Here is a 21549-nt window from a genome sequence, read left to right as displayed (position 1 = left end):
CAACAAAAACATGGATAAAATGATTTAGAGGGACATGGGTTAAACATGGAAATAGTAGCTTACAATGTACAAGATCTCAACGGTGGACAAAGTTATCTTGAACTCAACGGCTGTGAAGGCCGCAATAAATCTATCAGCTTCAATCATCTTGGTTCCTTGCCATTGGAATTAGTTGATTGATTTGTGAAAGACCATGTGCTTCTTGGAGAGCAACACCAAGTACATGTTAAACAAACACGCACAGGCATCTTCGTTCTGACATCGGAACGTAGACCATCAACCTCTACCTCGAGGGATAGCTACGACGATGACGAGTAGCTTAGATGGGCATCTTGATGTTCTAAGTGGCAGTAGGCAGGAGCAAGATTGGACAATGTTACCAAGATGGAAAATTAACAGTCTTGGTTTGGCATGCAAGTATTGTCCAAAGTCCATTTAGTATAAAGTCAACAACCAAAGATAAACAGTCCAAGTTTTGTCAGTTTCTTGGGAACTTTGTAAATAATAACATTCTAGTTATTAAAATAGGGCAATTAGTTTCTGTTATTTATTCTGCTTTGTTACATCTGCTAATAACGCATGGATTCATTTTTTTGTCAAAAACTGGCTTGTATATCCATAAGTGTACCTTATTTTTAACATACCCTGTCAATTGGCACCAAGGGTCACCATAATTTCAAGTCTAACATTACAAAAAAAATATTGCCTGAATATAATTGGGTTTCAGCAACTACAAAGAAATATCATGTCATGTTCCTTATTACCTTGTTAACCAGATTCACAGCAAACTAATGACTTAAGACATTAGTGGACTATAGCCATTTTTACAATTAATTAAGTACAACATTCTAAAACATTAATTGGTGTTTTACACATTTTGCTTTTTACAAGGACAATGAATCTTTGAATTTAAGGAAATCAATCGTAACAACTTGGATTTCTTTAAAATCTAACATGTATTTGGGTGCTTTAAGAGTAGATTTTGAGGAATTTAAATTCTACTCTGGGAGTATTTCAAGTCAATTTACTTTGATTCTGTGCATGTGAACTCTGTGTTTCAAGCCTTTCAAAGTTAAATTATTTTCTTCTGATTTTATGTTTCAGACAAATGTACAATGTATAATTCAGTGATTGCTTGAGCCAAAAGACTAATAATCATTTCCCTTTATTCAAATAACCATAAAGTTTGTCCTTTAAATTGGATTACTTAATCATGATAAATAACTTGTGTATACTTGTGATCAAATTGTGCGTAAAATGAAACAAATCTCCACTCATGCATTTCCATCTAAATATTTAATTCAGAGTAATTCATAATAATATATTAAGAATTTTCTACATCAATTCATGTAAAATAATCTTAAGAAAAGAATGTTTAATGTAATTGCCTGTCAAATATTGTGAATTATGAATTTATCAAATCACAATTTCTACATTAGCAAAATACAATGTGTGCTAATAGTTTACTTATTTCAAATGGCTTGCTCCTGGAAACATTTGTTTTAATATTATTTGAGTAAATTCAGAGATACTTTCTTCCGTTACACCACTAATCGAGGCGAGTTGCTGCACAACCTTTCAAATAAAAACACAAAGTTGAGATAATTTATTGTTTTTTGTGGTATAAATATTACTGTAAAATATGACTAATGGACAAATTAACTGATTTTCAGCACAACAATATTTTTATATTTGTATTGTTTACTACCTTGCACCATGGTGTATAGTTCAGTATAAAAGCACTTGTTCCAATAACTCCAACGGCTAAAAGCATGCAATCTTCCTTTACGGACAAAAATTTTGCTCTACAATAAAGTTAAAATGTTATGTCTTTTGCATATGATTTTAAAACTATGACATATAAAGATTTCAAACAAATTATGGGAGCATATATTAATTGATTGGTTGCTCTTTCACTTGCTTAGTGAATGAGTGTTCCGCTAAGGAAGCCCCTCTGAGTTGAGGATGAATTACTTTCACTCCAGCATTTGAGTGGTAAATTCCCATGTATAGCTTTTTAAATGTGAGGAGGTCTTTGCATACTATTTACCAATGTGCTTAAAGAGAACAAGATCTTGGTCCAATGTGGAGGAAGTCTAAGGTGATTGGAGACTGCTTGCCCACACAGGTGCAGTCACACACATCTTAGACAAACTAATTATGTGCAGATGGACTGAGCACACATGCAGGTGGATGCAAACTTACATCCCCTTCCTTGGCTTCCTTCTTTCCTTCATCCACTCCAGTCACCTCTTACCATAATTTTATTCCCTTGGTTTCCCCTCCCTCTCGATCCTCTTTCATGCCCCTTCCTTTTTGGCTCTTTTATCTATTTACCGTTCCCTTTCCAGCTCCTACAGTTGCCCACAACTATTTTTCCCCTTCCCGTCTTCTCTTATTCCAGTTGCTCACTCTGGGTGAGGTTGCTCAGAACCACAGTTGTTCTCAAAATGCAAATTCCCCTCCATCCGACTCCGAGAGGCTGTGCTACCCGAGGCCTGCATCTTTCATCTTACACCCATTTACCAAGAAAAGCACCTCAGCTAAGTGTCTGCTTACTCTCAAGCAAATTGTGGAAGGAATACCCTGCAAGTCAGGCTGGCACCATTTCCTTTGTTCAGTATAACTCTCAACCAGGAAATGGATCAAATGCTGGATTCAAGGTTGTTCTGAAAACTTCCTTGATGAAATCTCCACAAACTCCTGCATATAATAATAATAATAATAATAAACATTTATTTTATATAGCGCTTTTCCAAGTGCTCAAAGACGCTTTACAAAAACAGTCATGACATAAAAACAAACAGACGAACTATCCTGACGGAGAAGCGGCGAACAAATAGCGCCAGCGTCCTCTCACGTCAGGGTCCGGCAGTAGACAATAAAGAACACAAGACACACAATTACAATTTTAACACAAACAGCCATCACAGTGATTGCTCCAGGCACACCCTCACTGTGATGGAAGGCAAAGAAAAGTCTTATCTCCTCCTCATTCTTCTCCCGTGGTGCCACGAGGAGATCGAGGCTCCCGACTTTTGAAGCCCCCACCGGGCGATGGAAAGTCCCAGGGCTGAGCCGAGCAGGCCGATAAAGATCCTGAGCCCCCACCGGGTGATGGAAAGTGCCGTGGCCAGGGCGATGAAGGGCCTGTGAGCGGGTCGACCAAGCCTCGCGCTCCGGGGCGGTTGAAGCTGCTACGGCTGGAGCTCCCGAAAGCCAGTCGCCAGCCAGGGACCTGCGAACTCCAGATGTTGCGGTCTGCAGGGCCCACGGCCGAAGCCTCCGAGATGGTAAGTCCAGGCCCTGCGACCGGAGTCTTCAAGGTCGATCCCAGCTGGAGGCCGCCGACTCCACGGTGTTAGGCCGTAGCGCGAACGGAGATACGACACGATAAAGGTCGCATCTCCGTTGAGGAGGATTGGAAAAAAGGTTTCCCCCACCCCCCACATAAACAGAGTTAAAAATAGATTAAAACGTACATTTAAACGATACAATAGACAAAAACAAAAAAAGACAGAGACTGCCGGTGAGCCGCAGCTGCAGAACAGATATGTGTTTCATTACTGCTAAAAGTGGAGATAGAGAATTCAGAATGACAGTGACAACGTCAAGGCAGTGCTTCAGCAGCACAAAATAGGCCTCTGCAAAGGATGGAAGAATGGGCCACCTCAGAAACCACTCAATCATCGTCCCCATGGGTTGCCATCTCTGGAAGAGTTAACAGTTCCCACACTGGCCTGATTAGCCATTTGAGCAGTAAATCAATCTCGATCCTTAAAGGACTCAAAGTAGTAAGATCATTTCAAGGTCGTGGGGCAGGTGGAGGCAGAGTGGGTACCTAATAGCTATTTGTTATTTCAACATGGTATATGCAGAAAGGTGAATTGTTCAAAGTTAATTATTTTTGACAATTTACTTAAAGAAGTTGTGTACAAATAATTAATTGATGTAGAAATAAATGAATATAGTTCTATGTATTTTTAAATTTTTCACACAATAGCCTTTAGATCTTTTCCAGTTTTTACAAGAGAATCCACAGAATTTGAAAATCCATTTTTATCTTCAGACCTGCGGCAATAAAATTTTCCGCATGGAAATACCAGCAGAGACATTCCTCGTATTATTAAATACATTGGGTTTGATTTTGCTTGATTCAGCCCTGCATCTATGCTTTTCCTGCAGGTGCATTTACTACTTGCAGCTCCATGTGTTGACCAGTAGATTTCGATTCCATGGCTGCCATGTAAAGCACAGCAGGCCGTGAACAGTGACTAGTAAAACTAAGAAAACTAATCACTACTTAACTGCATTTACCTTTATTAATCAAGGTTGGTGACCACATTCATGAATAAGATTGTGTTGTCAAAGAGTTAAAGTGAATTGTATCCGACCCCTCAGTTCCATTCCTACATATAGGGAGGAATAATTGAAACTGGAGTGCTAGTTTGAGAAAGAGATGTAAAAGCAATAAACTAACCTAAATTTAACTGAAAACTGTATTAGATTAGTGACTTCTGGTGTATATGACCAAATTAAATTCTCATCTCATTAGGTAACTAGATTTGTTTAATTTTGCTACAAAGCATCGTGTTAACTGTTTATATATTCAATGAGCTGCAATCGTGATGAACACTTTGTTTATGAATGAATAATATTTACCAAATGTCACCAAATGGGTGTAGGCAAAATTACTGATACTAATGTACAAACAAAAAATACTTGCCTCTGGAGGTCAGTCGGTGTAGAATTTTCAATAGCAATTTTTAATAAATTTTCATAGATAGTGTTTCTCATTAGGTAAACAAATGTCAGCACCTTCAGAGAAATACTGTGCAGGTACTTAACTGGAACTGATGGATCATTGTACCCTAAAAATAACATTAAATTATGCTCAAAACAATTAAATGTAAAGAATGTAATAACTGTAAAAACACGTTATTACGAGTGACTTTTCACACATACAATCAAATAATGACACATTATGAAATTCATACTATTTCAAAGTAACACTTTTTAAATTATTTGGTCCTGTACATGTACTGTACTTAATGACCTTACCTACTTAAAGATGAAAAGAACATTTTACATTTGTTTGGCACATTCACTCAGGATATCCTCGAGTACTGCAGCCAAATAAGTGTTTTTCGAAATACAACACCTGTTGTAATATTGAAAATAAGGCCGCTGATTTGGGATCAAAAAATCATAATATGACCATGACCTGATAATTTAATTTTGTGGTATTATTTCAATGATAAATATTAGCCAGGACAAAAGAGAGAAATCCTTCTCTTCCAAACTAAATTTACATTCTTATTGAAATGCTGCCCATAGATTAAAGATTTGATTAAAATACAACTTACTGTCAGTAAATATTAATTATATTTTTTGCACTCACCCATCACTTCTAATAATATTTCAGTGTGAGTAAAAGGGGTAGGAACATTGACTTGAAAGCTCAGAGTTTTGAGAACTAGGAGCTCTGAATCCAGAAGGTCTTCCCTTTTGTATGAATAACCAAGAGACTGAAGAAATTTAAGTGTCATATCATTATTAACAATCTGTAGAAAGATTATTATTTGAAAAAAAAAATTACATTCTAGGTTCTACTTAAACATCAAGTTAGAATTTACTTTGAATATATTGACATGGTACAAAATTTCTCGAAATGTTACCTGATAATGGAATGAGATCTTGCTTGCTATTTGGACACAAGACATGATTCGCAGAACAAAGTGTTCTTGGATTGTAATCTGTGTTAGTGTCCAATCAAACTTTTCTGTGTCTTTGTCAGAACCTGGGCACGCAGATGAATAAAGTTTATCAATGTATTGAATCATAAACCTGCAAAATAAAAGTTGCAAGTGACAATGTAGTTGGCCTCATCAGAGCTTTGGAACAAAATCTTGGTAAAAATCTTATAAATCAGTGTGAAATCTATCTCACTTTTCCCCTTTTCCCTTTCCACATATCATTAATGTATCAGGGTTACTGGAACTACTTTATTGTTGATTTCTAGGCACTGGTATATTTCTTCTCAGTTGCTCCTCCTTCTGACATTCAAATGGTCCTACTTAGTTCAAAAAAGTCTAGAGGAAATTATTTTCCCGCAGGTGAACGTAATCAAGTAGACACGATTTCCTTACAATAATGAATCTTACATTTTTCACTGAAGTTCACTGTTTTGTTCAATAAAAGGACTGTTATTGGATACAAACAGAAACGAATGTTTCAATATAATGTAATGAAATGAAAAAAATCCATAACAATTGAATTTCAAAAAGGCTTTAGAACCAAATGCTGAATCACATACTCAGGTTATTATCACTCACAGGACAGTCCTGGGTTTGGATTTATCAGCAATTACAACACTAACCTATAACTTGAACCACAGAAATTACTCAACAAGGGATTATCTCCATGGTTAGTGTTTGCATCCAAGAACATTTGCTTCTTTATTATTGGCTTTGGGTGTTTGCCCATAATATTGGAATGTCAGCTGTACAATTTGATGCTAGCACTCCAGAATCATCCTGTCTTGACTATGACCATCTCTATTACCTCTCTGACCTTTCTAGTCACTGCGTTAGTCTCAACTTGTTACCTGTGTTTGCAATACTGGCATCTTCTAATCCATCTCCTTTTGTCTTTCTTGCTGGTCTTCAGTTTTCTTCTCTATATCTTTGCAGCTAGTATGTTCCTGGTTTTAGTCTTCAGCTCACTTTTTCACAATCTGTTCTGAAGCCACTTCCAACATCCCCCACAATTACAGTACCAACTACCTTCCTTTTCTCTACACATTCATAATGCTCACTTTTAATCTGCTCTGTCCATATCCCCATCCTATATACCTCCACTACCCAACTGATTAAGACATCCTGTCATTCAGAGCAGCTTATGCTGGTACCTGTAATTTAGAAAATGGTAAAGTAGAAGGGAGAAAGGCCTCTTTAACCCAAATTCTTATGAGCACCTGAATTGCTTCCTTTTATTTTCATAAAGGATCGGAAGGATGTGATTAAGCTAGAGGGTGCAGAAATATTTTGAGGATGTGGCCTGGACTGGAGGGCGTGAGTTATGAAGAGCAATTAGATAGGCTGGGTTGTATTTCTTAGGGTGAAGGAGGCTGAGAGTGACCTTATGGAGGTTTATAAAATTATGAACAGCGTGGATTGCAAAGCGAGTCATTTCCCAGGGGAATCGAAAACTAAAACTACAGGGCATAAATTTAAAGAGAAATGTTTAATGGGGATTCGAGGGACATGTTTTTTCACAGAGAGAGTGGTAGATTTATGGAATGAACTGCCAACAGAGGAAAATGAAATTATTATGTTTAAAAAATATTTGGACAGATACATACATCAGATATGATAGGTAGGATTAGGGAGATATGTGCCAAACACAGGAAAATACAATCAGCTTATGTATGCATCTTGTTCGGTATTGTCAAATTGTGCCAAAGTGTTTGTATGCTTTAAAACTCCATGAATCTATGAAAAAGTCTAATCTGCAACAGCCAGAAATGGGTCTATAGTCCCATCAAAATTAGCTTTTGTGTGGCTTTCAAAATGCACCTTTTATCTAGATTTCCATTTGAAAAGTGAGGGTGCAACCAAATTGAGTTTAACTATGAAATAATGAAGTGTTTTCTATACTACAATTCTGGGTTAGAGATTCGAAGAACTGCAGATGCTGGAATCTTGAGCAAAACAGAAAATGCTCAGGAAACTCAAGGGATCAGGCATCTCTGAAAGGAATGGACAGACTGTGTTTTAGGCCAAGATCCTTAGCACCTGAAATGATCTTTTCCAACCCAATAAAGCAGATTCTCTCAATCTTTAAATTTAAAACACAACTAAGGATTCAGTAGCTGATTATAATTCACATTACCTGTCCAATATTTCCACTGCTTGGTATTTGGTAATATGATGAAGGCCCAATTGCTCACAGAGAAGGAAAATAAATTCTATAATTTGGGACAGAGAGAGAAGGATTACTAACAGGTTTTTATTATTTTAAAATCAAAATAGTGGAAATATTTTGTTACGTTGTATGTTTGTCCTACTAAATTTACATAAGGGACTTGGGAGTGCAAGTTAATCTGCAAGTCGAATCGGTAGTAAAGAAAGCAAACTCAATGCAAGCATTTATTTCAAGACGGCTTGTATACAAAACAGTATGTAATGCTGAGGCTCTATAAGGCGCTGGTTAGACTGCATTTGGAATATTGTGAGCAATTTTGGGCACCATACCTGAGGAAGGATGTGTTGGCTCTGGAGAGGGTCCAGTGGAGGTTTACAAGAATGATCCAGGAATGAGTAAGTTAATGAGCATTTGTCGGCACTGGGCCTAAACTTGCTGGAGTTTAGAAGAATGAGGGTGGACCTTATTGAAACATACAGAATAGTGAAGGCTTGAATAGAGTGGATGTGGAGAGGATGTTTCCACTAGTGGGAGAGACTAGGACTAGAGGTCATAGCCTCAGAATTAAAGGACGTTCTTTTGGGAAGGAGATGAGGAGACATTTCTTTAATCAGACGGTGGTGAATCTGTGGAATTCTTTGCCATCAGAAGCTGTGGAGGCCAAGTCATTGGATATTTTAAGGCAGAGATAGATTCTTGATTAGTACAGGTGTCAGAGGTTATGGGGAGAAGGCAGGGGAATGGGGTAAGGAGGGAGAGATAGATCAGCCATGATTGAATGGCGGAATGGACTTGATAGGCTGAATGGCCTGATTCTATTCCTATCACATGACTTTGTGGCCATATAACTCACTTCCAATCAGTGTGTAGGAAAGAACTGCAGATACTGGTTTACACCGAAGATAGACACAAAATGCTGAGTAACAGCGGGACAGGCATCATCTCTGGAGAAATGGAATGGGTGACTTTTTGGGTCGAGACCCTTCTTTATTGCGAGTTGGGGGCGAGGAATACTAGAGATAAGGAAGGGTAAGGTGTGAAAACGACAAAGCTGACGGTGTACAAAGTAGACGTCATTGGTGAAGTTCACTCGAAGCCGGCAGGTCCAGCCTCACCTATTAATCTTAACTTTTTGAAGCTGCCGGCGTGTTGGGGCAGTGTCAGCAGGTGATTTTCGTTCTCCTTCGCCACGTCCACCAGGAACTCCTCCAGCATCTCGGGGGAGGAGGCGACGAAGGCCAACTCGGGCGTCTGCGACTGCGGCCCACAAGCCCGGCTCTCGTCCACCCTCACAACCACCACCCTCGTCGTCGTCGTCGTCATCTCTTCTTCTTCTTCGTCGTCGTCGTCCTCCTGTGAGCGCAGGGCCACTGCTCGACGCTACTCCCTCAGCGAGCTCCAACCTCTAGGAGGTCTCCACACGGCGTTATGAGGTTTTATTTTCCCGTCCCTGAGCGGCGAGCGAGCGAACGAACGAAATGGCGGCGCAGCGGCCACACGCTGGAGCCACGTGGCCGGCCTCGCCGCGCATGTGCAGTGCGCCCCCTCCCCCCGGGCCAGGCACGCGCGGAGACCGGTAACTTTTGAACCGGCCGCGCGCATTCCCCGGGCCGGCGCCATGTCCACAGTGCAACCCCAACATGTCCACTCAAACTGTCCTGGGATGTATTCAACATCTTGGCAATTACTATTGATCAAATCAGAACTTACTTTCAAGTCAAGAAAGAAGTGCCCGCAGTGGGGAGGGAGCAATACGAAGAAAAGCTAGCATTTGTTTATTGGGCTTCCAGAGGTTTTTGAATGGCAAGGAAGGAACAATATGAACTGAGGAAGAAAAACCTGCATTTATTTATTGGGCTTCTTGGAGTTTTTGAATGGAAGGGTGGGAGCAACATGAACTAAAGAAGAAAAGCTTGGATTTATTTATTAGGCTTCCAAAAGTTTTTGAATGGATGAGAAGTAGCAACGGGAACTGAGGAAGAAAAGCTTGCATTTATTTATTGGTTGTTCAGAAGTTTTTGAATGGAAATGACTTGCATTTACTGGTGCCTTATACATTTTCAGGATTTCCCAGAACGTTTAACGGCTAATGAGGTGTTTTTTTAAATGTCTTTATATATTTTTATGTTTATGTTTTCTACTGTGTTCAGGGATAATGGGATATTGTCAGAGGAAAGGCTGTCTCAGCTATGCTCCCAGGCTGACAGTAACCAGATGTCCAAATGTCACTTCATGCTGGCCTCTTTGTTTCCAATTTTTTTACTTAACTCTTTCTGTCTTTTGACTGTTCTCTAAAATGGGAGATGATGTTTTATTTTCTGAAATTTTGTTTAATGAACCACTTTCACAGAATGCAACTCATTTATAAATAGAAGATTATCTGTATTTAAAAGATCACACAAGAGAATCAGACAATTTTGTACCCCGTGCTCTGAGGTGGAATTATAAAGCCAAATCTGAACTACAGCTGACAGCTGCAAGGCTAAGAACATCCAGTTAAAAGAATACAAACATTTAAGTCTATGCTTCTCACCGGGATTGCATCTGACGCAAGAATGCACCATTTTGCAACCGGGCCATGAGATACTATTTGTAATATTTATAAATTCTAAGTAAAACCTAAAAGAATGTAGCTGCATATGTAACAAAGCCTCTATTTTGCTGATGGGAAATTGGAAATGCCGTGATGATAATGTCGTCTGAAAGTCAGAGACAAATTTTATATATTAATGTTTGTGCTGTTAACTGTTTCTCCTGTTAGTCTTGCCATGGAAGTACTACTGACTGTATACAGTGTTAATATGGTTTGCCAATGTGAAGAGTGTTAGGAATGGTTGGATTCCATTGCTTTGTTTGAGGCCTATTTGATTGCAGTACAGGTTGGGAGTGATTTATTGCAAGACAGGTTGAAGTTTACAATTGTACAGGGCATTATTGAGCCCATTCCTGGGGGGTTAAGCACAGTTTTGGTTCCATTAAGAAAGAATATCCTGCAATGGAGGCAATCGAAAAACCAGCAGATAGAGAAATGATATTCTTTGGCTAATGAAATTATATTCTTTCTATGTTATTGATACAAATAAATTACATTCTTTTTATCAATAAGATTACCTCCATTTAAGATTGTGGGATATTCTCGTTAACACATAGTATATCCTAAGGAAACATGACAGGATAGATGTCAAGATGTTTTCCACTAGATAGATGTCAAGATTGTTTCCACTAACTGGAGAATCTCGAATCATCATATCATATATATACAGCCGGAAACAGGCCTTTTCGGCCCTCCAAGTCCGTGCCGCCCAGCGATCCCCGTACATTAACACTATCCTACACCCACTAGGGACAATTTTTACATTTACCCAGCCAATTAACCTACATACCTGTACGTCTTTGGAGTGTGGGAGGAAACCGAAGATCTCGGAGAAAACCCACGCAGGTCACGGGGAGAACGTACAAACTCCTTACAGTGCAGCACCCGTAGTCAGGATCGAACCTGAGTCTCCGGCGCTGCATTCGCTGTAAAGCAGCAACTCTACCGCTGTGCTACCGTGCCGCAAGAGGTCGTACTTACAAAATTATGGAGTCATCATTTAAAACTGAGATACATAGGAACTCCATCTCACAGAGGTGATGAAACTCTGCAATTACTTACCCTTGGGGCCTGTGGAAGGTAGATCATTGGGTGTATTTAAAGAGCAAGAAGATACCTTTTTAAAAGATCTGAAAACTGAAGACCATGGAGACCTGACATGGAGGAGGTGATGTGGGCTGGGGTGGATGAGCCATGATCATATTGAATGGCATGGAATGCTGAAGATGCTGTGAGGCCTGCTCCTGGTCTTATTTTCTTATGTTCAATGTGTGGGCAGACGTTACTACCCAAATGAGCTGTGGAGACTCACTAAGTATGTTTAAAACAGAAATTAATACATTTGTAGTTATTAAGAAAATCAAGGGATGTATGGTTAGTGCAGGAAAAGGTTACAAAAATCTAAATCTTTAAGTGCAGCCAGTATTTTTTTACTTTCGTTCCACTCGTTGATCTAGTTTAAAAAGGTTAAAAAAAAACCAAATTTGGGTCTTCTGATATCCCAGTTGGAAAACACTATTATGAAGTTAATTTGGGCACTGCTCAATCAAATTCTTAGACATAGAGTCATACAGTGTGGACTCTACAATCATACAGAATCTTTGGCCCAACTTGCCCACACCGACCAACATGTTCCATCTATACTAGACTCACCTGCCTGCGTTTGGCCCATATCCCTCTAAACCTGTCCTATCCATGTACCTGTATAATTGTTTCTTAAACATTGCAATAGTCTCTGCCTTAACTACCTCATCTGACTGCTCTTTCTGTGCACCCACCACCCTTTGTGTGAAAAAAAAGTTACCCCTTAGATTCCTATTAAATCTCCCTTCACCTTAAACCTATGTCCTCGTGTTTTCAATTCCTCTAAGAGGCCTGAGAGACCACTAAGAGGTCTCAAGAGACCTGTCCTTATTTTATATACAAATTAGTCTTATCAAATTAATGTACAGATTCAGCCAGCAGTTATGAAGGCAGTATGGTGGCCTTTATTGCAAGAATTTAAATTCAAGGGTAGAAATATGTCCACCCCTTCCACAGATGCTGCCTGGCACTGAGTTCTTCCAGCACTTTGATTTATGCTCAAGTTTCAGCAACTGCTGTTTCTTGTAGCTCCATTTGGCTCCAATTAAGTGGGTGTCTGGAGATATTGACTTTGGGATATTATATACAGGGCTGGTCTAACATAATGAAGAATATACTTGCAATAGAGGAATGCAGCAAAGATTTGTCAGATTGATCTTGTAATGGCAGTTTGTGGTGTAAGGAGACCGGATCTGATTTCTCTTGATTTTCAAAGAAAAAGAGGTGATCTCATTGAAACATATAAATTTTTAATGGTTGTGATGTCAAATTAATGTTTCTCTTGGCTGTGGTGTTGATAACCAGGGTTTCAAGCTCAAAATAAGGGTTAGTTCTGGGAAATAATATCGAGAAATTTCTTCTCCCAGAGAGTGGTGAATCTTTGGTATTTACTGTCCATGGAGACTCAATTCCTAAGTCTATTCAAAAAAGAGATGAATAAATCTTAAGGAAAGACACAAAATGATGGGGTAACAGCAGACTAGGCAGCATTTCTGGAGAAAATGGATAGATAATAATAATAATAATAATATATTTATTTTATATAGCGCCTTAACACATGCACAAAGCGCTTTACAAATACAATTAACATAGAAACAAACAGACAAACAGACAAACTATCCTGACGGAAAAGCGGCGAATAATCAACGCCAGCGTCCTCTCACGTCAGATGTGGATACCCATCCATTTTCTCCATTTCCAAACCAACATCTGTAGTTCTTTTTGAATAAATTATGTTATTAAAATAATCAAGAGATGTTGGGTTAGTGCAGGTAAATATTTAAGAGACCCAAATGGAACATTAGCTAGAGTTCGACTTTTTTAACCATAGCCCTATACTGCCACCCAGTGTTTGAAAATTATTTGAAAATGAAACTTGCCCAACAACAACTTCTGGTAGAACTAAAATAAAGACATATTTGTGCAGCATCCTCTGTGATTTCAGGATTTCCTAAAGCACTTTATATTAGTGAAATACTTTTGAAGAATAATGGCCGTTATAGTGAAAGAAACATTAATATATAAAAATATTCCAGTTATTTTGCAGAAACCTAATGTGATCGTATTTGGCTAAAGATATCCATTTGATAGGAAACATCAAAGGGAGCTGGAGTTTATCCTTGACAGTATATTCATGACCTTTCTGTACTATGATCCTTATTGCTAATTAATTAAACAGCATGAATATATGATGAAATTTACTTTAATTATGTCTAATTCCAGCCTCCATATTTTGAAACCAGAATGCTTCCAGGGAATGCTGCCCGCTAAGTTACTCCAGCATTTTGTGTCCATCTTTGGAGTCAACTAGCATCTGTAGTTCCTTGTTATTACATTTTGACTCTTAACTATCATTATCTTAACTACCAGAAACACGAACCCTATTTCTCTTCACACAAATTTAAACATAAGGATTGAAAGATATAGTGTGGAAACAGGCCTTTTGGCCCACTGAGTCCACGGCAACCATGATCACCCATTCACATTAGTTCAATGTTATCCCACTTTCTCATCCATTCCCTGCACACTAAAGGCAATTTTACAGAGGCCAATGAATCTACAAATCCACACATTTGGGATGTGGGAGGAAACCCATGGAGAGTGTTCAAACTCCACGCAGACAGCTCATACAGCTGCTGCCTCTCTTTCGCCCTGTTTTTCTTTCATTATATTCTCTTCCACAGTTACAGACATTTGAAAATGTATTTTGCCCGTTCTATGTTTATTTCACGCCCAGAGGTGAATGCATGGTATTGTGCTCGTGAGCTAATTTCGAAGACTAAGCAATGCGAGTAACTCGCATTGTCGGTTTGACACACGCTCTCCAACTTTCCGTAGTTGACCTTCCGCAAAGTAATCACGTTGGTGATCGAGAAACATGGCGGAAAGAAAATCACCGGGAGAAGCGGAGTTTGCTAAACGCATAGACCCGAAGAAGGATAATCTGACCACAGAACAGCTAAATTTTATACGGAGAATAGAGCTGGCTCAGTGGCAAAAAAATTTCCCGAACCGGCGAGGAAGGAACGTGATCACGGGTTTAACAATCGGAGCCATCGTCTTAGGCATTTGTATCCTTGTAATATGTTCATTTCTGGTTTGCAAAGGCAAGAATGCATTTTTGTGTTTAGCTTGGGCTTCATACAGTTGTTGTTGCTACTGTTATTTGCTGATGACCAACATCTTTGTATGGAAGACCGAACCAACTTGTGAGGTTGCCATTTATGTGGGAAAATCAAGTGTACGCAGATGTCTAGTTTATTATTACTCAATCCCGCAGCCAGTTGTGTCATGCAGTGAGGTCAGGGTTGATCTGTTTCTTACTTCCATTCACCCGCCGTCCACCCACTCTATTTTAGCGTTCAGTTTTGCTTCTTTCCTCTTCTGGAATTTGGATTTTCTCTGAGTTACACCCGTTTCCTTCTCCAGGCATACTTTAACCATCTTCTTTCAGCTTCATCACCTTCAAATTCACCTAAGCTTTTGTTTTCCAAACTCTCTCCCTTTCTGAACAATTTAAAACAGATACAAGATTGAAACATTTTTTAAACAAAGCTGTGTACGTTATTTACAGAAATCTACAGAGGTACGTAGCAGCAAGCAATTTTAATTGAATATTGTAAGCGACAAAGAACTAAAGGTGTTCCTATTGTGTCAGGACTGCTTTCTGTTTTTTGTTTACATGGTGATAGTGCAGGGTCTGCTCTCAAAATGTTAAAAATGACAAGAAGCAAAATTAGGATATGGTGATGTTTAGGAATCTGCAACTATACTGTAGATGATCCTGACATTAAACTTGAGAGGTAAATGTGACTTGGGGGAATAAGGCGTGAAAACAATAGGAAAATAATTAATCCAGGTACATTAGAAAGCATGAATTGGAGGCCATAGGCAAATAGGGGAGAATATGCAAGAGGGGAGAATTTTAAATTGGTATCTAGTTGATGCACAGAGCGCTCTTGGGTCCAGGTTAACAGCTCCTTGAGAGTGGCAACACAAGTAGATAGAGTGGTAAAGAAGACATATGATAGACTTGTCTTCATCAGTTGGAGCATTGAGTATGAAAGTCATGATGCAACTTTGCAGCTTTATAAGACTTTGGTTAGGTTGCATTTGGAGTAATGTGTGCAGTTCTGTTCACCTCATTATAGGAAGGATGTGGAGGCTTTGGAGAGGGTGCAGAAGAGGTTTACTAGAATGCTGCCTGGATTATAAGGTATTTGATGTAAGGACGGATTGTTTTCCCTGGAGAACCGTAGATTGAGGGGTGACCTGATAAAAGTGAATAACATTATGTGAAGCATAAATAGGGTAGATAGTCAGAACCTTTTTCCTAAGGTGGAAATGTCAAAGACTGGAGGGCAAAGCTTTAAGATGAGCATTTATCGGCACTGGGCCTGTACTCGCTGGAGTCTAGAAGAATAAGGAGGCCCCTCATTGAAACATACAGAATAGTGAAATGCTTGGATAGAGTGAATGTGAAGAGGATCTTTCCACTGGTGGAAGAATTTACGACTAGAGGTCATAGCCTCAGAATTAAAGGACGTTCTTTTAAGGAGATGAGTAGAAATTTCTTTAGTTAGAGGGTGGTGAATCCGTGGAATTCTTTGCCACAGAAGGCTGTGGAGGCCAAGTCAGTGGATATTTTTAAGGCAGAGATAGATAGATACTTGATTAGTACAGGTGTCAGAGGTTATGGGGAGAAGGCAGGAGAATGGGGTGAGGAGGGAGAGACAGATCAGCCAGGATTGAATGGCGGAGTAGATTTGATGGGCCGAATGGCCTAATTCTATCACTTATGACCTTATGAGAAAGCAAAGTTTAAAGGAGTCGAGCGGGCAAGTATTTTACACAGAGAATGGTGAGTGCCTGGGACGAGCTGCTAGATTTGATGGTGGAGACAGATAAAATAGTTGCATTTAAGGGGGTTTTAGATAGGCACGAATATGCAGCGAATGGACGAATGTGGATTATGTGCAGACAATAACCTCTCTCAATGTTAGCAAAGCAAAGGAGATCGTGATTGATTTCAGGAAACAAAGCAGCTAATATACCCCAGTATACGGTGGCGCAGCGGTAGAGTTGCTGCCTTACAGCGAATGCAGCGCCGGAGACAGGTTCGATCCTGACTACGAGCACCGTCTGTACGGAGTTTGTACGTTCTCCCCGTGACCTGCGTGGGCGTTTTCTGAGATCTTCGGTTTCCTCCCACACTCCAAAGACGTACAGGTATGTAGGTTAATTGACTGGGTAAATGTAAAAATTGTCCCTAGTGTGTGTAGGATAGTGTTAATGTGCGGGGATCGCTGGGCGGCGCGGACTCGGTGGGCCGAAGGGCCTGTTTCCGCGCTGTAAATCTAAAAAAAAAATCTAAATCTGATGGTGCCAAAGTAGAGATGGTTGAAAGCTACAAATTCCAAGGAAGCATCTTATCGGGATGTGTCACAGCCTGTTTTTTTAGAATAGCTCCATCCAAGGCAGCAAGAAATTGCAGTGAGTTGTGGATGTAGTCTAGACCATCTCGCAAACCAATCTTGTGTCCATTGACTCCACCTATACTTCACGTTGCCTCAGCAAGGCCACCCGTATAATCAAGGACCATGCTCAGCCTCGTATCTCCCTCTTCTCCCCTCTCCCATCAGGCAATAGGTACAGATGTTTGAAAACGCATACCTCTAGTTTCAGGGACAGTTTCTTCCCAGTTGTTAACAGGCAACTAAACTGTCCTCTCACCAACTAGAGAAAGGTCCTGACCTTCCATCTGCCTCATTGAAGACCTTTGAACTATCTTCAATTGGACTTTATCTTGCACTATACATTGTATCCTTTATCCTTTATCTGTGTGCTGTGGATGGCTTAATTGTAATCGCATAGTCTGACTGGATAGTCAAGAGCTTTCACTGTACCTCGGTACATGTGACAATAATAAACTAAACTAAAAAATATTAAGAAGCTGAGGAGATTAGTTTAACTTGGCATCATGTTCGCCATGGACATTGCGGGCCAAAGGGCCTGTTCTGCCGCTGTACTCTTCTATGATTAGGGTAAAAGCTAGGCTTATCTCCTAAAGTAATAGGAGAACAGCATATCGGGATGTTTGTAGAAATTAAAGTTAGTGCGTTTAAATCTGGCCGATAATACAAAAGAAAAAATAATATTTAGTGAAAGCAATATTGGACTGAGAGAAGTTGTATATTTCTCTTGCAGCTGGACCCCAATCTTCAAGGTTAATTGTTATTTCATTGCTCTTCATGCTTGCAGTGTGTTACAAATCATTTTGAAATGTATCTGACAAATGCTTGGTGCAAATGCTATGTCTGGCAGGATTCTTGCTGTGGAGTCTCTTTTACAAAACAGCGTCTCTTGGTGAACTTCCATGTGATTTGGTATAGATCATGGGTTTCGTCATTGCCAGAACAAATCAAGTGATGTTCTCCTCGTCCTCGTGCCTTTCATTTTATTTACAGTGTCTACATTGCTCTTGAGTTTGGAATGATTTAAAAAAAAGTCAATCCACTTCATGTTTAGCTGGTTGAAAATCTTATCATTTTGACATTAATAACAAAATTGATCAACTGCAGTATTTACTTTTGTCAATGATTTCTTTTTAATTAATGCAAAACTTCAAAATGTACAGAACTATGAATAGGATGGTAGTAGACTTCAGGGTGAAGCAAAGAGGTTGGTAGATTGAGTGGGCAAGCGGGAGATAAAATTTAAACCAGAAAAATGGAAAATGCTACATTTTGGTCAGAAGAACATGAGAGGCAATGTCAGAGGTGTCAAGGCAGGTTGAAAACACTTTTAAAAAGCTTGTGAGATCCTAGGCCTTTTTATTCCTGAAAAAAGTTTGTGAAGATATAATGGGCTGGATTTTGTTGGTTAATATGAAGATAAGCATATGATATTTGGATGGGTATGTCACTTTCTGATTGTTATTTGAACAATTATTTACATGTTTAAGCTTTTGTATATTTTGAGGGTTTTTTTACAGTAAAGTTGAAATATTTGAATACCAGGAAACATTAAAATGTTGGGTTTTGACCGTTGGCTAAGCTAGGAGGCATAGTCTTAGTCCCTGGCATATATTTTTCCACAAGGGCGGCAGAGTTGCTGTCTTACCGCGCCAGAGACCCAGGCTCGATCCTGACTCTAGGTGCTTGTCTGTAGAGTTAGTATGGTCTCCCCGTGACCTGCATGGGTTTTCTCCGAGAACTTTGGTTTCCTCCCACACTCCAAAGATGTACAGGTTTGTAGGTTAATTGGCTTGGTATAAATGCAGGGATCACTGGTCGTTGCAGACTCGGTGGGCCGAAAGGCCTGTTTCAGCGCTGTATCTCTAGTCTAAACTAAAGTAAAAGTCTCATGGGCATACTCCACCCCACATCACATTTCAGGATTTGTGCGTGGAAGGCCTTGATGCAGAATTGAGATGAAGCCAGCTTTATCACACTGCTGTTGAAAACTTACTTGACATAGGAAATTAGGTAATGTAAGTTATTTAATTATTCGTTTGTTACGTGACTCCATAGGAAACTGGCTGCTAAAATCGAATTACACATTGAGGTGAGGCAGTATGATTAGGAAATTGGTAATAGAACTGTAGAGCATGGTGCTTAATGAAGCTTGTACAAATTGGAAGTATGTACACAGTAGTGTCAACCAGCAACTAGCTTTAAGACTGTTGTTCACATCTGTTTCGGGAGATGTGTAAGGTGGTTCATTTTGAGGAGGATTGGTTGATTTAGGCAACAAATGGTAAAACCATAAAAAGATTGGAAGACTGGTAAGCTTTGGGGATAAGAACAAAACAAAATGCTGGAGAAACTCAATGGGTCAGGTAGCATCTGTGGAGGGGTTTGTGGTTAGTTATACAAATCTTTTATATTGAGGTCATAATAATAAAGCTGTTTTATCTTTTTTTTTTAAACTTGTGGATGGGTGGCGAATTTGGTAAGCTCTATATTAGAAATCTGTAACTTCGATAATTTCCCTTTTGAACAAATAATAGACGCATCTTTAGACTTTAGAGATACTTTGCAGAAACAGGCCCTTCGGCCCACCAAGTCCGTGCTGTCCAGCATTGACCACCGTATCGTTTACCAAAGCCATTTAACCTACAGAAGAACCCTGGTCTCTGGCACTGTAAGGCAGCAACTCCACTGTGCCACCCCTTGCAATAACTTGCGTTTTGTTTTCTATTTCTAGTTAACTAACTAAATAACTGAGAACTAATATTTGAATGTACCATACATTTAACTTTTTTAAGTCGCAGTGGTATTACGACAGTAAAGTTTTAGATTTAGAACAATTCTGTTCATATTTATCTATATTTCCTTAATAATATCTTAGATGGATACACATTTTATTCAGTATCTCAGGAACGATTTTTGGATGATTTAGAAGAAGAAGCAAAAGGTGTTCGAACAAAAGATGGTTCCAAGACCTCAGCAAACTGAAACCGATAATTCATAGAATTTGTGTACAGCATTTCTCTGTTGATTTGTGAATGATCAAACTGACCAAATACGTAGTTAACAAGTGATTAAAAAATTAAATATGGTGAATCAAGAAGAATTTTTTTTTCTAACTGACAGAGGCTGTTATTTTCACTTTTGCCATTTATTTGGCCATGATTTAGGAATAATTTTTTGCATGTGATAGTCTTTTACCTAAGATAACTGAGCTACACATACACATTGAAGAAATAGCTGCTGATTGCTTTGATGGATATTGTTGTTGGATGTCTCCTCGGAAAATGCTCAACTGTCATGTGCATATTATAAATATGTGATTTAAAATTGTAGTTATTTTTGTGTACATCTGTTTGATGTTGGTCAATATGACGGGCCTTTTTAAACACAAACCTATAAAAGATTGGAGGTGACACATTTTCAGATATCAGTCCTTTAATATTAAAAGAAAATGCTGGAACTACTCAGCAAGTCAGGCAACATATTCAGAGAGAAATAGATATAGATTTAGCAATTCATGTCATTTACTTTTAAATCAGAAACGGAAAAAAATGCCATTTAAGTTGCAGAGAAAAGGGAAGTGGTGAAAGGGGGATGGGGAGAAGAGACGACTAGCCTGATGATCATTGTAACCCTTTCTCTACCCCACAGTTAAATTTCACTCTTTATAGTTGCATGTGATCTTACAATGGTGACTCAGCAATACTTTTATTTTTTACAACTATTACCTGGGAGGACTGGACATACCAGACTGCTGAGGCTATTATTTCTGAAACAGAAGGCAAACCTCAAGTTTAAACATTTTATGAAAACCAGCAGCGATATTAAGTCCTTACTATTTCATGTCACTAAGCCACAGAAGTTTGCACAGAGTTTTGCACTCTTGTTTTCAGATTTCCAAACTTTTTCTGATTTCAAGATATTGGTACAAAAACTTGTAATTAACATTTACATTTGTGTGGCTTTCCTAAATTTGAATTGTTAAAATGAGTTTGATTTAAAATAAAGATGTGACTTTAGATCCGAAGAGAAACCAAGTTCAGTATTTTTGCAGTTTTGTAAAAATGGTCCTTATAATCCTGAAGTTGTTAGTACACAATTTATGTAAATTCTATTTCCATCATAAAGTGAAATAATTTATCCAGCTTCTCATTACAAGTGTATACAGTTAATGGTTTGAATCATAAGGATTTATACAAGATCAATTTTCTTAAGATAACCAATAATTGTCTCCAAATATACATTTGCTTTTAGATGCACATTTACACTAAAGTCAGCGTTGCAGTTCAGACAGATAAAATATTTTACAAAAAGAGAAAACTTCTCTGGTGAAATGACACCTTTGTGTTTAATAGAAGCAAATATAAAGTTTATTATAAAGCAAAATAAATCTTCCATTTGGGAAAGTTACTTTTATAGCTTATTTTAAAATTAGGCATCCAATTATCAATATAATCTTTGTATAATTTACTG

The 21549-nt window shown here is 38.8% G+C and overlaps 2 protein-coding genes across 2 annotated transcripts; one reads left to right on the top strand and one right to left on the bottom strand.

Annotated features, from left to right (window-relative positions):
- Positions 1 to 1467: 1467 nt before the first annotated feature.
- On the bottom strand, positions 1468 to 9333 carry cntd1 (cyclin N-terminal domain containing 1). The gene is made up of 7 exons (XM_078424450.1): positions 9042 to 9333; positions 7894 to 7969; positions 5679 to 5847; positions 5402 to 5564; positions 4727 to 4871; positions 1709 to 1805; positions 1468 to 1575 (listed from the first exon to the last, which is right to left on the bottom strand). The coding sequence occupies exons 1-7, from the start codon at positions 9247 to 9249 to the stop codon at positions 1468 to 1470; spliced, it is 966 nt and encodes a 321-aa protein (XP_078280576.1). The 5' UTR covers positions 9250 to 9333.
- Positions 9334 to 14447: 5114 nt separating this feature from the next.
- coa3a (cytochrome C oxidase assembly factor 3a) lies at positions 14448 to 21537 on the top strand. The gene is made up of 2 exons (XM_078424912.1): positions 14448 to 14673; positions 19955 to 21537. Exons 1-2 carry the CDS (start codon positions 14481 to 14483, stop codon positions 20059 to 20061), a joined length of 300 nt encoding a protein of 99 aa, XP_078281038.1. The 5' UTR covers positions 14448 to 14480; the 3' UTR covers positions 20062 to 21537.
- Positions 21538 to 21549: the final 12 nt, after the last annotated feature.

Source organism: Rhinoraja longicauda, chromosome 29 (assembly GCF_053455715.1).
Source record: "Rhinoraja longicauda isolate Sanriku21f chromosome 29, sRhiLon1.1, whole genome shotgun sequence".
NCBI lineage: Eukaryota > Metazoa > Chordata > Chondrichthyes > Rajiformes > Arhynchobatidae > Rhinoraja > Rhinoraja longicauda.
The sequence above is the reverse complement of the archived record's forward strand: the minus strand, read 5'-3'. Positions and strand labels throughout refer to the sequence as shown.

Coding starts and splice junctions, on each gene's coding strand:
- coa3a (XM_078424912.1), top strand. CDS start 14,481: ATGGCGGAAAGAAAATCACCGGGAGAAGCGGAGTTTGCTAAACGCATA. Junction 14,674..19,954: donor AGCCATCGTCTTAGGCATTT/GTATCCTTGTAA, acceptor ATAATATCTTAG/ATGGATACACATTTTATTCA.
- cntd1 (XM_078424450.1), bottom strand. CDS start 9,249: ATGACGACGACGACGACGAGGGTGGTGGTTGTGAGGGTGGACGAGAGC. Junction 7,970..9,041: donor CAAAAAGTTAAGATTAATAG/GTGAGGCTGGAC, acceptor CCCAAATTATAG/AATTTATTTTCCTTCTCTGT. Junction 4,872..5,401: donor AATATTATTAGAAGTGATGG/GTGAGTGCAAAA, acceptor TGTTATTTTTAG/GGTACAATGATCCATCAGTT.